This window comes from Dipodomys ordii, unplaced genomic scaffold (genome assembly GCF_000151885.1).
Source record: "Dipodomys ordii isolate 6190 unplaced genomic scaffold, Dord_2.0 Scaffold61, whole genome shotgun sequence".
Classification (NCBI taxonomy): Eukaryota; Metazoa; Chordata; class Mammalia; order Rodentia; family Heteromyidae; genus Dipodomys; species Dipodomys ordii.
The window spans coordinates 10,148,488-10,165,383 of NW_012267277.1; the positions used below are offsets into that span (position 1 = coordinate 10,148,488).

The following is a 16,896-nucleotide window of genomic DNA, read 5'->3' on the forward strand; positions in this document are numbered from 1 at the left end:
CTCATCACCGTGGCATGCCCTTAGGAGATAACAAAGTTCTTTCATCCTCGTTTCTTACCCTTGCATCAGGCTGACAGTCAGGACTGAATTCTCTTTTTTTTATGTTCAATGTTTTTGTCCCGGTTCAAACAGAGGTTTTGAACTCAAGACTCATGCTCTTATCTGGCTTTTTCCATTCATGGCTTTCCCTCTACCCCTATAGCTATACCACCTCTACTTTTGGCATTTTGCTGGTTAATTGGAGAGAAGATTCTCAGATTTGTCTTCCTAAGCTGGCTTTGAGCTGGGATCCTCATATCTCAGTCTCCTGAACAGCTAAGATTACAGGCGTGAGCCACTGGCACCTTGCTAGTCCTGGGTATTGTGAAACAAAACCTGGGACAAAAATCTTCAGCAGCCTCTCTATTCTCTACTTTAGATGCCAATAGTACCACTTCTAGCCCCAACAACCAAAAACATCTCCAGACGCTATCACACACCCCCTGATGGCTAAACCAGCCCCATAAGAACCACTAACGTCGGGCTGGGAAGGTGGCTCATGGTAGAGTGCTTGCCTTGCATGCATGAGGCCCTGGGTTCGATTCCTCAGCACCACATAAGCAGAAAAAGCCGGAAGTGGGGCTGACGCTCAAGTGGTAGAACGCTAGCCTTCAGCTAAAGATCTGAGGGACAGCGCCCAGGCCCAGAGTTCAGGCCCCACGATCGACCAAAAAAAAAAAAGAACCACTAACGTCAAAAGCAGTAGGTGTGCTGGGTACAGGTGGTTCACACCTGTAATCCTAGCTATTCAGGAGGTTGAAATTGAGGATTCCAGTTGGAAGCCAGCCTGGGCAGAAAAGTCCATGAGACTTTTATGTCTAGAGCTACTCAGAGAAAGCCAAAGATGGAGCTGTGGCTCAAGTGGTAGAGTGCTACCCTTGAGCACAAAGGGGCTCAGGGACAGCGCCTAGGCACTGAGTTCAAGTCCTAACCTTTTTTTTCTTTTTTAATTATTATTAAACTAAAATTCCAAGGGCCAACGACTGATATTCTTCTTTTTCTCAACACACAATGTAATCTCTTAAAAGCATGTAGAACCCACATTTCAATACCTATCTTTGGCATCTTTCTCAATGTAATTCCAGGTTAACAGGTGGAAGGCAATGGAAAAACAATATTTGGACAACAGCTCTTTCTCTTATCGGAGTTTGAGAAAATCTCCATCTTGTGTGTTCCTTATGCTGATAAGTCTGCTCATAAAACCTGGGTTGAGACAGGGTCATCCTTATCCAATCCCACGCATACACCATGATCAGGACCTTGCTGCTGTCTGCATTGGTGGCTGGAGGTAAGTCCTGTCATCCCATCCTTGGGTCCAAAGAAGCACAGCAAAGGGCAGGAGGACTCTGACCTCTTGGGGTCCTTCTAGAATGAGGAATTCCACCTTGGTTGGGTACACAGCAACTGTAGTTTTCATTTCTTGGGTCACTGCTTCTACACTCATGATCCTTTCTTTCTCTCCCCACAGCCATCAGCTCTGGGCTTACCGCTTCTCTACCCGACCTGGGCAGGGTGGTTGGAGGCCAGAATGCATCACCCAACAGCTGGCCCTGGCAGGTAAGTCAGCCACCTCTCCATCCTCCCTCCCCACCCCCACTCATTTCTCATCACTCCTTTGTGGGATCTGATAGATTGGCAAAGATGAGAACTAGTAGAAACTCCTGGAAGCAGCAGCAACTTAAGGAATAAATGCCTGGAAGCAAGAGCTTTGATAAGCTGCTGCCCCGCCCACTTCCCTGACACTCAGGTTCACAGCTGTTCTTAATGTTAGCTGATCAGATGCTTGCTTACAGATAGAGTTATTCCAATGGACCATTCATCATTCCTATGCAAATGTTCTTTGTTTCAATGAGCCAATTGGTGTTGCTCATGCAAATTGATCCCTACTTGTAGGTAAGTCAGTGCTAACAATGAAAATAAATGTTTCCTTACCTTGATGTTCTGTAAATTCTTGGTATCCTCTGGTATCTATCTGGCCCCAAGGAGACACCATGTAGAGTGTTCAGCACTGAACCTTGGAGGCTTGATTCCACTAAAGCCATGCACCTTCCAACAAACATAAATATAAATTTCTCACTTTGGGGGAAACCATTCTCTCTCTCTCTCTCTCTCTCTCTCTCTCTCTCTCTTTCTCCTTTCCTTCCTTTCTTGCTTGCTTGCTTTCCTGGTACTAAGTCTGTACTCAGAGCCTTGCACTTGTTCAGCCTCCATGCTCTGCTGATGGTCTAACATTTGAGCTGCACCTCCAGCCCAGTTTTGTTTCTTTTTCTTTTTCTTTTTTGCTGATTATTTTGGAGACAGAATCATGTAGATTTCCGTGTGCCCAGTCTGGCCTCAAACCCTGGTTTTGTAGATCCCAGCCTCTTGAGAAGCTAAGATTACAATCAGGACCTGTCATCAGTGCTGGGCACCACTTGCATTTTAGGGAGGCCTATTTTCACAAAATTAGTAACAAGGAAACACTGAACAATCACATAATAATTTAAATACAACTGATGATAACTCAAGATTGACGGAGAGCTTCTCCCACTAACAGAGCTGTGCCGTGTATGCTGGGAAGCTTTAGTTTTTAGTTTTAGACCTTTTATTTTAAGCCACCCTTGGCCAAAACTACAAGTTAAACGTGTGTGACAAAGGCATATTTGCTGTAATAATAGTGATATCAATGAAAATACTGGGCAGGACACAAGAGTGGGGCCAAGCAGCTAGAAAGTGGATTGGCCATGGAGCAAGACAGGGAAGCCTGAGGAGAAGAGGATTGGGAGGTGGGGCAATTTCAAGCGTTAGTTTTTAGACATTTTGAACTGGAGAAATAATAAGATTATATCTCCTAACAAGTTTCAAGGGAGAGGTTTCCAACAGTTATATTTTAGTGCCCTATATAAATCTCTGATATTGTTTTGAGGGGTTTTTGTTTGGTGGTAGTGTTTTTTTTGGGGGGTTGCCAGTCCTGGGGCTTGAACTCAGGGCCTGGGAACTGTCCCTGAGCTTCTTTTGCTCAAGGCTAGCACTCTACCACTTGAGCCACAGTGCCACTTCCGGCTTTTTTCTGTATATGTGGTACTACAGAATTGAACCCAGGGCTTCATGCATGCTAGGCAAACACTTTACCACTAAGCCACCTCCCCAGCCTTTCTTGGTTTTTGAGACAGTTAGCCCAGACCAGTCTGAACTCATCATATTCCTGTCTCAGCCTTTGTGAGTGCTGAGATCACAAGCGTGCAACCACCAGCCCCATCCCAAAAAGGTTTTGTTGGTTTGGGTTTTTTTTAATCATAGATTGTGTGTGTGTGTGTGTGTGTGTGTTTATATAAAGCATTAAGCCCTGCATTAGTGGCTCTTGCCTGTACTCCTAGCTATTCAGAAGGCTGTGCTCTGAGGAACAGAGTTCAAAGCTAGCCCAGGCAGACAAATCTGAGAGCCTCTTATCTCTAATCAACTAGCCAAAAACTGGAATGTGGAGGGGGTTCAAGTGGTACAGCATCAGCCTTGGGTGAAAAAAAAAAAAACACTTAAGTGCAATCACAAAAAAACAACATCAACCTGGTTTTCTCTTATTGTTGGAAGCTGGGCACCCTCTTAAGCTCTGTACCTGAGTTATGCACTCACCTAGGTCCAGCCCTCCTCTGAGGGAGCCTGGGCCCCCGCTTCCAGCTACCAGCACACCTGTGATTCTTCCGCAGGTCTCCCTGCAGTACAGCTCCGGTGGCCAGTGGTATCACACCTGTGGTGGCTCCCTGGTGGCCACAAACTGGGTCCTAACAGCCGCCCACTGCATCAGGTAACTGGTTTTCCCTGGCCACCCCTCCTGCCTAGACCTCTTCTCCAATGGTGGCTGAATCACCCTCTATAAAGGAACCTTGCAAATAGCCACTTGCCTGTCAGAGACACAAATGTCTGTCAATCTATGACATAATGTTGGTCAATTCATACATGGCATGGATTGAGTGCTCTGGACATGGAGAGAAGAGGAGAAAGCTCAGCTCCTAACCTTGCAGGGAATGCCAGATGATCTGCCTGTGCTTGGAAGTGTGCTCCTTTGACAGGAAGTGTGTTCCTTTGACAACTTAAGTGCCTTATCCAATACTATCTCCTGCAAAAATAGAATAACAGAGAAAACAAGATAGCAGAGTTCAGTGTGGGCACTCTAGTGCCTGTCACCTAGTATGTGCTCAAGAAAGGTTAATGATAGCACATATATCCATCAACAAGGCCCACAAGGGCTGTGTGCCAATGGTTCACCCTAGCCACTCAGAAGGCTGAGATCTGAGGATTCCAGTTCAAAGCTAGCCCAGGCAGGAAAGTCTGTGAGACTCTTATCTCCAGATTCTTAACTATTTTTCCAGAAAAAGCTGGAAGTGGCTCAAATAGTGGAATGCTAGCCTTGAGCAAAAAGAGCTCAGGGACAGTACCCAGGCCCTAAGTTCAAGCCCTAGGACCAGGAGCAAAAAGAGCTCAGGGACAGCACCCAGGCCCTAAGTTCAAGCCTTAGGACCAGGAGGGGGGAGGAAAGGCAAGAATAAGGCTTGCACTATTCACTTGTCCTCCTCTTTCCCTGGGACTCCAGGGATGGAATGCCTCCCTTGGTCCTATTGGGTCTGCTACATTTTTGAACCATAGTCCTGAGATCTCAGCCTCCTGAGTTGTTAGGATTACCGGCGTGTGAGCCTCTAGCATCCAGATATATTAGCACAACTTTTATTACATGTTATAGCTTATAATTAGTACAGGATAGTTAGGATGATTATAGTTTTGGTTATCCTATTCACTTCATAACTGGCTACCCCAGGGAAGAAAACTCCCCAAGTCCCACTAGACATACATATAGCAGTAGCTTGCTAGTCCCTTCTCCCATGTTATGTGTTGGGGGTGTCCTTGCCTGCAGGGGTGGGGGGGGGTGGAGAAAAGAGGATGCTGACCTCTTCACATGGCCCCTCCCAGCAACACGAATACCTACCGTGTGGTGCTGGGCCGGCACAGACTGTCCACTGAGGAGTCCGGCTCGCTGGCCATCAGGGTCTCCAAGCACATACTGCACGAGAACTGGAACCCCAACCAGGTCGCCCAAGGGTACGTTCTGTCCCAGCACTACAGGGTGGGGGTGGGGCACGGAGGGGGCTCAACCTCACCCCTCCTCTGTTCCTTCCTTCTGAAGGGAGAGAAAGAAGCTCTCATCCCCAGATTTGGAGCTAGTCCCAAAGTCACCTGGGTGGGGAGCTCCTGGGATGCGGGTGGGGAGGAGCAGGAGAGACAGTGGGATACCTACCAGTTATACCTGCAGGTTCCTGGACCCCCCAGGCTTCCCTTGACCTTGCGTCCAGTCCATGCTGAGGGGACTTGGGTAAGGTGCAGACCTAAGAGCAGACATGCCATAGGACAGTCTCTCCCACCCCCTTTCCACAAGCTCTTCCTCATTTATGAGGTACCCAGCCCACCCATGCCATCTACTGGGATAGCCTTGGATTATTACCACACACTGAGAAATGACAGAGGAGGGGGAGGGGGAGGCTCCACGCTCCTCACATCCTACCTCTTTCCCAATCCAGCAATGACATCGCCCTGCTCAAACTGGCCAGCCATGCCACCCTCAGTAACAAGATCCAGCTGGCCCGACTCCCAGCTGCTGGCACCATTCTCCCCAACAACTACCCCTGCTACGTCACCGGCTGGGGCAGGCTGATAAGTAAGTGCAAGCCAGGGTGCTCTCACCCTCTCAGTGATGAGTCTGCCTGGAGTCCAATCTCAGCTCTTCCACTATTAGCTGCTTCCTCATCTGTAAAATAGAGATGATAACCGTACCTGCATCACAGGTTGCTGAGAGAACAGAAAATGTGTCTGTGGGGATACCCACAAGACTGAGATCTGAGGATCGAAGTTCAAAGCCAGAGCAGGGAGACAAATCTGAGAGATTCTTTTTTTTTTTGTGAACATACTGTACAGAGGGGTTACAATTACATGGGCAGGATAATGGGTACATTTCTTACCAAGCATTGCAGCCTCCTCCTTTGGTTTACCCTTCACATCCCTTCCCAGCCTCCCCCTCCCCCCAAATCTGAGAGATTCTTATCTCCAATTACCAACAAAAAGCTGAAAGTAGAGGAGTAAAGTGCTAACCTGGAGTGAAAATGCTAAGGGAGAGTGCCAAGTCCCTGAGTTCAAGCCCTAGGCCCCACATCCTAAAAAGGATCAAGAACAAGTTAGAACTAAGGACTGCAAACCTGTAAGAAACAAGCTCAACACTCCCTCAGATTTCTTTTCTTTAAGGTCTATCTCATTTTTTTTGCTACATGGAAGAATATAGCAGTCACCACCAACAGCACTCTGGCTAGGATCTCAGTGTCCAGCCCAAATTCCCAGGGGAAGAAGCTCATTGGCTTTAGCTTGAGTCAGGTGCTCACCACTGAACCAATCAGCAATGGCCATAACACTACCCACTCAATGGTGAGGACATAAGTACAGACAGCACAACTGTTCTTCCCATTGCAACCCTTTGGATGGAAGAAAGGTAGGGGGCCAGGAAGAACAGTGCTGGCTGGGTGCTGGTGGCTTGCGCCTGCCATCCTAGCTACTCAAGAGGCTGAGCTCTGAGGATTGCGGTCCAAAGCCAGCTGGGGCAGGAAAGTCCATGGGACTCTTATCTCCAATTAATCACAAGAAAACTGAAGTGGTACTGTGGGTCAACGTGGTAGAGCACTAGCCTTGAAAAAAAAAAACAGCTCAGGGACAGCACCCAAGTCCTGAGTTCAAGCCCATAACCCCCCCCCAAAAATGGTGCTGGACAGAGAAAGCTCAATAGGTAGGTGTCCGCACTTCATTTTTACTCAGGAGTCGCTCTAATGCCTTCTCTCTGGTCTCACCCAGCCGGAGGACCCAGTCCTGATATCCTGCAGCAGGGCCGGTTACTAGTTGTGGACTTTGCCACGTGCTCAAAACCTACCTGGTGGGGCAGTGCCGTGAAGACCACCATGGTCTGCGCCGGCGGCGACGGGGTGATCTCCAGCTGCAATGTGAGTACACAAAGTTAGGGACCCCCTCTACACCAAGATGTGAGCGTGGGGAAGAGCCCCAGGGGGCCTGCCACCCCCTCCTAGCACCTCTGGGCAGAAACTGTGGGAACAGCTCTGGAGATTTCAGAACTGGACCTTTATCTTTGTGGGGTGGGGAAGATGTTTTGAGATTTCCCTTATAGTGTCCACCTGACTTCATTACTGAGAAGTCCTTCCTGGGGTCTCTCCTTACTGCCATCCCTCCTACACTAAGGAAAGGGGAAATGTTCTCTGGACTAAGGCCTTTCTGAGGTGGCTTCCAGATTAGCTGTTAAATTAATCCCATCAGTAGCCCAAGGAGTCCCCTCTTGGAGGCTGCCATGAAAGCCTTTCTGAAGATGGTTTCTTAACCAAAAGAAATTGCTATAAAAGCCGGGCACTGGTGGCTCATGCCTGTAATCCTAGTTACTCAGGAGGCTGAGATCTGAGGATCGCGGCTCAAAGCCAGCCCAGGCAGAAAAGTCCATGAGACTCTTTGGGTCCGGTCGTGGGGCCTGAACTCTGAGCCTGGGCGCTGTCCCTCAGCTCTTCAGCTCAAGGCTAGCGCTCTACCAGTTGAGCCACAGCGCCACTTCCGGCTTTTTTTCTTTTTGCTTATGTGGTGCTGAGGAATCGAACCCAGGGCCTCAGGCATGCAAGGCAAGCACTCTACCACTGAGCCACCTTCCCAGCCCCATGAGACTCTTATCTCTAATAAACCACCAGAAAACCAGAAGTAGCGCTGTGGCTCAAGTGGTAGAGCACTTGCCTTGAGCTGAAGGACAGTGCCCAGGCTCAGAGGTCAAACCCCATAACCAACAAAAAAAGAAAAAGAAGGAAAGGAAGAAATTGCTATGAGAGGAAGAGGAGATACTGTAGTGGAGAGGTCCCTAAATAACAATCAACTGTACCCCCAAACCCTTCTGATCCACTGCACCCCACCCCTCTGCCCTAATAGCATGCCAGGAAAGGCCTTCATGGAGGAGGGACGTGGCTGTGGTAGTGAAGCCTGGGTGGCAGCCTCGCCGGCATCGCGTTCTCCACTCCTTCGCTTCCCTGCCCCACCATGGGCAAGGCCATAAGCTCTGAACAAATTAAGGTTTCTGAACGTCCCGTTTTAGACTCCCAGATTTTCCAGGTCCCCTCAGGACACTGCTCAGGCAGGGCAGGGCACATAGGAGACATGGTAGCACTGGTGGTATGATGATGCCACCAGTGCTCACCACCGGGCTGGTTCATAGGACATGGTGACTTACGTAGAACACAATGTGTATGTTGAGAAACAGGGCTCCAGTGGGCTCCCCCTTCCCTCCTCCATCACCCCATCCCTTCACCCCAACTCTTGATTCCTCAGGGTGACTCCGGTGGGCCACTGAACTGCCAGACAAGCAGTGGCCAGTGGCAGGTGCATGGTGTGGTCAGCTTCGGGTCCTCATTGGGCTGCAACTACCCCCAAAAGCCCTCAGTCTTCACCCGGGTGTCCAACTACATCGGCTGGATCAATTCGGTAAGAACCGGACCAGGTCAATGCCCACACAAGCACTGGGCCACACAGTACCATTTCATGTTTTTTTGGAGTAGTTTATTGGAGATAAGAGTCTCATGGACTTTTCTGCTTGGGCTAACTTCAAAGCATGAGCCTCAGATCTCAGCCTCCTGAATAGCTAGGATTACAGGTATAGGCCACCGGCGCCCAGCTTCAACACACATTTATTTATAATGACCACCATAACTTTATTTTAGAAAATAATTTATGGGCAAGCCACTTGGGAAGTGTAGATCTGGAGGACTGTGGTTGAAGGCCATGGGGTGAGGGGATGGGTAGTGAAACCCCACCTCAGTGTGGCATTGTGCATCTGTCATCCCAGCCGCCACGAGGCATGAGGAGGATCACGGTCACAGGCAGGTCCTGAATGAGAATTGTATTTTCCAAAAATAATATTTAAAAAGGACCGTGGGTATGATTCAAATTTTAAGAGTGCCAGCCTAGCAAGCACAAAACCCTGAGCTGAAAGCCCAGGGCTGACAAAATATTTCAATCTCAGACTTAAAAGGCTGAGCCAGCCTTTTAAGGAGGATCAGGAGTTCAAGGCCCGCCTAGGCTATAGGATACATTCCAGGCCAGAGTGGGCTACAAAGCAAGACCGTCTCCAGAAAACAGATGTAATACTAACTTTTAAAGTTGCTAGCACCAGTATCCAGAAGTTGTGGGGACAGTGGAGACACGGGACCTAGAGCAGATGCCAGGAGGGAAAAGGGTACTGTGTAAAATGGAAATGTCTTCAAGCACTCCAGCATCATGCTAGCCTGGCCTCATCAGCACGTTCAAGAGCCAGGGCAGGTAGGGAAGGTGGTGTTTGTACCTGAGCCCAGAGGGAGCGAGAGGCTGGTTTCATTGCTCCAAGTTTCATTTGCAGGAAGCTGTGAAATGCAATTAAATCCTCACTCTGTTACAAAACCAAATAGGCAGCTGCAACCATGAGCATGTGGTCACAGGGGGCCCAGAACAGCAATGTCCACAGGCAGCTGCTTCCAGCTCCCCCATTCACCCTGCGCCAACAAAGTGGACATAGCCTGAGATCCCAAAAGTTTGGTGGAGAAAAATGGACAATCAACAGTCATTTGTGGATTTAAAACAACAACTGAGAATCCCATGATGGAATCTTGGCAGAGGGAAAGCGGTAGAAAGCCCCAGCACTTTAAAGGAGCCTCGCTGGTCGGGAAGGATGGCAGCCAGATCCGTGGCTCCTGTGAGTCATAGAACAGCTGGGCCTGAGATCACTGTCAGGGTCCTGGTAGGGGCCAGGACAACTGTCCTGGCCTTGGGTGTCAGCTGCTCCCAGTCACACTCAGGCTCATCAGAGCAGGCCAGCCAATGGAGACAACAGGGAAGCAAACCTTACGGAGCAGCTAGAGGACCTGCAGGCTAGCGTAGATGCTAGGTACCGGTTCCAGGAGTGGAAAGCAGGCAGCCAGCTCCCCGCTGGAGGAGGCTGCCCAGCAGCTACACAAAGGCCAGCGGGAACGTGTAGTGGCCCCAGCAAGAGCACACGTGTCCTGTGTGTACACATAGCCCTGCAGGGGCTGGGACACCTGCCCCACTCAGCCTAGACAGATGAGGAGCCAAGGCCAGGAAGCTGCCATGAAGACTCGCTCAGGGAGGAGTTGGGAGGCCCAGGCCTGTGCACACACATGCACAAGAGTGTCATGTGGGCCTTCAGCAGTCTTTAGCTTTATTGTTTGTTCAGAAGGTAATACATGGGCTGGGAATGTGGCTTAGTGGTAGAGCGCTTGCCTAGCATGCATGAAGCCATGGGTTCAATTCCTCAGTACCACATAAACAGAAAACAACATAAGTGGCACTGTGGCTCAAGTGGTAGAGTGCTAGCCTTGAACAAAAGAAGCTCAGGGACAGTGCCTATACCCTGAGTTCAAACCCCATGACGGGCAAAAAAAAAAAAAAAAGGTAATAAATGTCTTTGCAAAAGTACTAATAGAGGAGTATATCGGACACAAAAATAGGAGTCTCAGCCAGGTGTTAGTGGCTCACATCTGTAATCCTAGCTACTTAGAAGGCTGAGATCTGAGGATCATGGTTCAAAGCCAGCCCAGGCAGGAAAATCCATGAAACTCTTATTTCCAATTAGCCACCAGAAAACCAGAAGTGGTGCTGCAGCTCAAAGTGGTAGAATAGTAGCCTAGAGCAAAAGAACTCAGGGACAGTGCCCAGGCCCAGTTCAAGCCCCATAATTGGGCTGGGGGAGAGGGAGCAAAAAGTCTCCATCATTCCATTCTGCAACATTAATAACTCTGTGTGTGGTCTTCTGGTTTTTATGCCCACACTTTTTAAATGCCTACATGTAAACTGGTGGCACAAACCTGTAATCCCAGCTACCTTGGAGGCAGAGATCAGGGAATTATGGTTTGAAGTTCACAAAACTCCATCTCAACCAACAGTGGTACAGGCTCAGTGGTACAAGCCTATTATCTGTGCTATGAGGAAAGCCCCAAGGCTGGGTGCTGTGGCTCACGCCTGTCATCCATGCTCACACAAGAAGCATGATTTAAGCCAAGGCTTAAAATGAGACCCTAACCTGAAAATAACCAAAGCAAAGCAAAGGGTCTGGAGGTATGGCTCAAGTGGTAGAGCATCTCTTTTCCAAGTGTGAGGGCCTGAGTTTAAATACCAGTACTGCCCCCACCCCCAAAAAAAGAATAATAAATAGCTCCCATGTACTCTTCTTACCAAAAAAAGGTTTTATTCCCAATCCACAACTTTTCTCATGCAACCAAGGTCCACTCTATGTATCACCTTTCATATTTTCACCATTCTGGCCCAAACAGCTCTGATTTCTTCATGTATGAGGGCTCCATGCTCTCCCTGGTGAATCATGATGGCGGCTTCCATCTGGCCCCTAGTTTACATTTCTATGTGGCTGCAGTGGTCCTGGACACGTGTTCACACTCTGGTCTGCATCGCTGCTATATGTGTAGCATCTTCGCTGCTCCAAAATGGCCTGTTAAAATGTGTGGGGACTGCAAGTGTGACTGAATGGTCACAACGTATGCTTAGCAAGTGAGAGGTTGTGAAAGCAAATTGCAGTTCCGCTGCAGTGTGTGACCGTGCCTCAGAAACAGCAGCAGGAAACTTAAAATCTCATCTATCTCATGCATTTGGCATATCATTTTTAGGGGTTCACAAATAAAACACCCCTGACCACACACCCAAACAGGACTCTCAGCTAAAGAAGACCTCAGAAGGTCAATACAAAGCTATGATCATATTTTTCTAGAACTCCTCAGAAAGCACAGCCCCCTGTGATGCATGGAGACAGAATCAGGCAGGAACGTGCTCAGTGCAGCTCTACCAAGAGGATTAACCTGTTGTTTGCTTGCATGTGTCCTGCAGGTGATGGCAAGGAACTAAATGAGGATGTCTCTGAGATCGTCAGACGAAGGAGGAAAGTAACAATAAAGTAACAATCAATTCAATGAATCTGATCTCAATGAGTCTTATTAACAGGGAATCAGCCGGGCTGAGGGCAGCCTACCACCCCGGGGGGCAGCTTTCTCTGCAGTCTGGAACAGGGTCCCGTTGGGATTCCAGAGACCCAGGCTCAGGTCAGAGGTCCCCTCCAGACTTGGAAAGAATGGAGAAGAGCTCAAGCTCTCTGAGCTTCACTCCTATAGGACATAAAGAAAGCCATGGAGAAATGTTTGGGGGAAAAAAAGGAAGTCAGCTGCCAATGGCTCATGCTTGTCATCCTAGCTACGCAGCAAAGAGACCTGAGATCTAAGAATTGTGGTTCGATGCCAGCCCAGATAGTAAAGTCCATGAGACTCTTATCTCCAATTAAATAGCAAAAAGCTGGAAGTAGAGCTGTGGCTCAAGTGGTAGAACACCAGCCTTGAAGGGCAAAACCAAGGTAGCCAGGCGCTGCTGGCTCACACCTATAATCCTAGCTACTCAGGAGGCTGAGATCTGAGGATCGCAGTTCAAAGCCAGCCCGGCAAGGGAAGTCCGTATGACTTATCTCCAGTAAACCACTACAAAACCGGAAGTGTCACTGTGGCTCAAGTGGTAGAACGCTAGCCTTGAGCTTAAGAGCGCAGGGACAGCGCCCAAGCACAGAGTTCAAGCCCCATAACCGACAAAAACAAAAAAACCAAGGGATAGCACCCAGGCCCTAAGTTTAAAAAAAAGAAAAATCACACACAAACAAACAAAAAAAAACCCACAACCCTCCACTATTAGGAAGAACAGAGCAGGAGCAAGATGGAGGAAAATAGGTAAAACAAAATCCAGAATCACACAAGATTTATTTTCTTAAATAATTTGAGGGGCTGGGAAGGTGGCTCAGTGGTAGAGTGCTTGCCTTGCACGCATGAGGCCCTGGGTTCGATTCCTCAGCACCACATAAGCAGGAAAAAAAAGCCGGAAGTGGCGCTGTGGCTCAAGTGGTAGAGCGCTAGATTTGAGCTGAAGAGCTGAGGGACAGCGCCCAGGCCCAGAGTTCAGGCCCCACGATCAGACCCCAAAAAATAATAATAATAAAAATAATTTGAGAAAGGGAAGTTAACCACCTTCGTTGGGAATCCCAGTTGTTTAGGACTCTAGCACAGTTGCTGGTTTGTCAGCAGGCAAAGATCTCTGCAGACCCACGGCTCCTAAGCTGGAAGGGAGTGTGCACGGGTCTTCCACGGTGGCGTTCTGCACCTCTGTCCCCAGCTGGGAAGCTCAAGGCACATCCACATCCAGAAGGGAGCGAGCGGACCCCACAAGCTACAAGATCCTTAGCATCCAGTGAAGTAGACGACTCAACCTCCCGGAGCAGGAAGGTTATAGGGGTGACCAACAAGGCAGGAGGAGTGGGCCCAGCCTTAAGTTTTAAAGAAAAGCTTTTTCCGGAGGAAATTGAAACAACCAGGAATCTGTTTATTGTAAACCCCTCTCTCTGCAACGGCATTTGCAACCTGCAAACACAACCACAGAGGCACCTGTGAATTCAAACCTCTTCCCAGAAGCAAGAAAAGAGGGGGAAAAGGAGAGGACCCACTAAATGTGCCCTTTAAAACACAGCTGTAGCTGTAGCATCCTGCAGGGGAGCTACCTAATAAAAATCTCAACTGCAAGTATAAAAACACAAAAAGCCTGGGGCCAGTGGCTCACAACTATAATCCTAGCTACTCAGGAGGCTGAGATCTGAGGATTGTGGTTTGAAGCCAACCTGGGCAGAATAGTCTCAAGGACTTTTTTTTTTTGTCGGTTGTGGGGCTTGAACTCTGGGTGTGGGAGTTGTCCTTGAACTATTTTGCTCAAGGTGGGAGCTCTACCACTTGAGCCACAGTGCCACTTGCAGTTTTCTGATAGTTAATTATAAATAAGAGTCTCATGGACTTTCCTGCCCAGGCTGGCTTTGAACTGTGATCCTCAGATCTCAGCCTCCTGAGTAGCTAGGATTATAGGCATGAGCAACTGGCATCTGGACCTTAAGAATCTTATCTTCAATAAAATACTTAGAAAAAGTTGAAAGTGGCAGGCGCTGTGGCTCAAGTGGTAGAGCACTAGCCTTGAGCACAAAGAGACTCAGGAACAGCATCCAGGTCCTAAGATTCAGGTCCTAGGTTCAAGCCCTAAGACAGGCAACACACACACACACACACACACACACACACACACACACACACACACACATGGTCCTGAGTTCAAGCCCTAAGACAGGCAACACACACACACACACACACACCAACCAGACTGAGATTTGAAGATCGAGGTTCAAAGCCAACCCAAACAGGAAAATCCGTAAGACTCTTAAAAGGCCAGAAGTGCTATATAGCTCAAGTAGTAGAGCACTAGCCTTGAGTAAAAGAGCTTAGGGATAGCAGCCAAGCCCTGAGTCTAAGCCCCCAAACCACCTCAAAAAAAAAAAAAAAAAACTCAGTTGGGTGCCTGTAATCCTAGCTACTTAGGAGGATGAGATATGAGGATCACAGTTCAAAACCAGCCTGGGCAAGAAAGTCTGAGAGACTCTTATCTCCAATAAACCACTAGAAAACTGGAAGTGATGCTATAGCTCAAGTGGTAGAGCGCTTGCCTTGAGCTGAAAGGCACAGGAACAATGCTCAAGCCCAGAGTTTAAGCCCCACAACTGACAAAAAGAAAAAAAAAATTTACAGAAGTGGAGGCTCACACACCCGTAATCTCAAGAGGCTGTAGTAGGAGGATCATGAGTTTGAGGCAAACCTGGACTACATAGTGAAACCCTATGTCAAAAAATAAAAGAGCTGGGCGCCAGTGGCTAGTGCCTATAATCCTAGCTACTCAGGAGGTTGAGATCTGAGGATCATGGTTCAAAGCCAGCCCAGGTAAGTAAGTCCATGAGACTCTTATCTCCAATAAACCACCAAAAAACCGGAAGTGGCGCTGTGGTTCAAGTGGTAGAGCACTAGCCTTGAACTGAAGAGCTGAGGGACGCGCCCAGGCCCAGAGTTCAAGCCCCATGACCGACAAAAAATAAAATAAAATAATGAAAAATTAAAAAAGCTGGGCACTGATGGTTCACACCTGTAATCTCAGCTATTCAGGAGGCTAAGATTTGAGGATTGTGGTTCAAAGCCAGCCCAGGCAGGAAAGAAAGTCCATGAGACCTTTTTTTTTTGGGGGGGTCCAGTCGTGGGCCTGAACTCTGAGCCTGGGCGCTGTCCCTCAGCTCTTCATCTCAAGGCAAGTGCTCTACCACTGAGCCACCTTCCCAGCCCCCATGAGACTCTTATCTCCAATTACTACCAAAAAGAAGCCAGAAGTAGAATTGTGGCTCATATGGTAAAGTGCTAGCCTTGAACAAAAAAGCTCATTGACAATGCCCTGGTCCTGAGTTCAAGCTCCGGGGGACACGGATACACGGACACACACACACGGACACACACACACGGACACACACACACACACACACACACACACACACACAGCAAAAGCACCCAACAATTCTCACAGCAGCTGTGACTCTCATCCCAGCTCAATGGTCATTTACTTCTGGTTTGGCTCCCACCGTTCCCACATATGCAGTGGGGCCACGTGGCATCTACATCCTCCCCCGCCCTGGGGCAGACGGGCACTCACCCTCAGCAGGAGGGACTGCAGGTCTTCAGAGTGAGCCCACTGTTCCAGGACGCCATCCAGAGTCTCGATGTACCAAGAGCCGCTCTTGACGTCCCTCCAGGAGACGAAACCTTCGGGAGGAGAACACAGAGCCGCTGCAGAGCCGCCCCTGGCCAGTCGTGCAGGCTGGGGCCACATCAAGATGACCCTCCACGTCCCCGTGGTGAGGGCAGCGCCAGTCCCGCAGCACAAGCTCGGAACCTGACTCAACCTCCGACCCTATTTTCCCAGCTGCGGAGCAACAGCTCTGAGAAGCACGTGCCTCACCCCAGGGAAGAAGGAAATCCTTCCTTCCTTCTTTCCCACCCTGTAGGGACAATGACTGTCCCCATTTTAAAGTCAAGAGAGCCAAGGCAGGGGGAATCCCTAAGCTGCCCACTCCCCCTGAGTAGAGGCTGCCAGGGGAGGCTGCAGGCTCAGGGGCACAGACGGCAAGGGGCACAGCAGGACTTCATGGGCAGCTGCCTGGGCCGCAGGAGCTCACCTGGGAAGGTGGAGTAAGACACGAGGATGTCGCTGGGGGTGGGCAAACTTGACATGGCATCCAGCTGGTCAGAGGACCTTGCGCCCTCCTGGAAAGGGGCAGCGTCGGGCTCAGGGTCGCTGCTGGACCCCCTGTCTTCGGGGGAACTGAGGGTCACCTCAAAACCATGGTCCCTCTGCTCTGTGAGAGGCAGAAACCAACACTACGTCACCGCGACCCACCCACCACTACAACACAGGGATTTTTTCCTAACAAAGAAGAAAGAGGCCTCACCATGAATGTACCAAACACTCAAAGGAAAATTAACTACAGCCCTTTAAATTTTCCAAATTAAAGAGGAAGGAACACTTCCTAACTCATCCTCCACAGAGAGCATGATCTGGACAGACACTAAGACACTACAATAAAATACAGCTAAAAGTCTTTAAGAACATTCATGCAAAATGTCATCAACATTAGCACACAGCTGGGTGCCAGTGGCTCACATCTGTAACCCTAGCTAGTCAGGAGGCTGAGATCTGAGGATCACAGTTCAAAGCCGGACTGGGCAAAAATGTCCGTGAGACTTTTTTTGTTGGTGGTTATTGTTATGGGCTTGAACTTGGGGCCTGGGCCGGTAAAGGGTAGCAGTACTCTACCACTTTGAGCCACTGTGCCACTTCCAGTTTTCTTTTTTTTTCTTTTTTTTT

The 16,896-nt window shown here is 49.0% G+C and overlaps 2 protein-coding genes across 3 annotated transcripts in view; one reads left to right on the forward strand and one right to left on the reverse strand.

The window, feature by feature from the left end:
* The first annotated feature begins 1,255 nt into the window (after window positions 1-1,255).
* LOC105989911 (chymotrypsin-like elastase family member 2A) lies at window positions 1,256-12,060 on the forward strand. Its single transcript, XM_013022181.1, has 8 exons — window positions 1,256-1,327; window positions 1,508-1,596; window positions 3,723-3,820; window positions 4,981-5,109; window positions 5,586-5,722; window positions 6,901-7,046; window positions 8,419-8,571; window positions 11,974-12,060. Exons 1-8 carry the CDS (start codon window positions 1,288-1,290, stop codon window positions 11,989-11,991), a joined length of 810 nt encoding a protein of 269 aa, XP_012877635.1. The 5' UTR covers window positions 1,256-1,287; the 3' UTR covers window positions 11,992-12,060.
* Window positions 12,061-13,134: 1,074 nt separating this feature from the next.
* Casp9 (caspase 9, apoptosis-related cysteine peptidase) overlaps window positions 13,135-16,896 on the reverse strand; it is a 16,632-nt gene continuing 12,870 nt past the window's right edge. Inside the window, exons 7-9 of one of the 2 annotated variants that reach the window (XM_013022232.1) lie at window positions 16,208-16,387; window positions 15,685-15,794; window positions 13,135-13,538 (exon numbers count right to left, since the gene is read on the reverse strand). In XM_013022232.1, the coding sequence (XP_012877686.1) occupies window positions 13,446-13,538; window positions 15,685-15,794; window positions 16,208-16,387 (383 nt within the window). In that variant the 3' untranslated portion in view covers window positions 13,135-13,445. The remainder of the gene's footprint in view (window positions 13,539-15,684; window positions 15,795-16,207; window positions 16,388-16,896) is intronic. The other variant, XM_013022233.1, reaches the window with a different exon arrangement.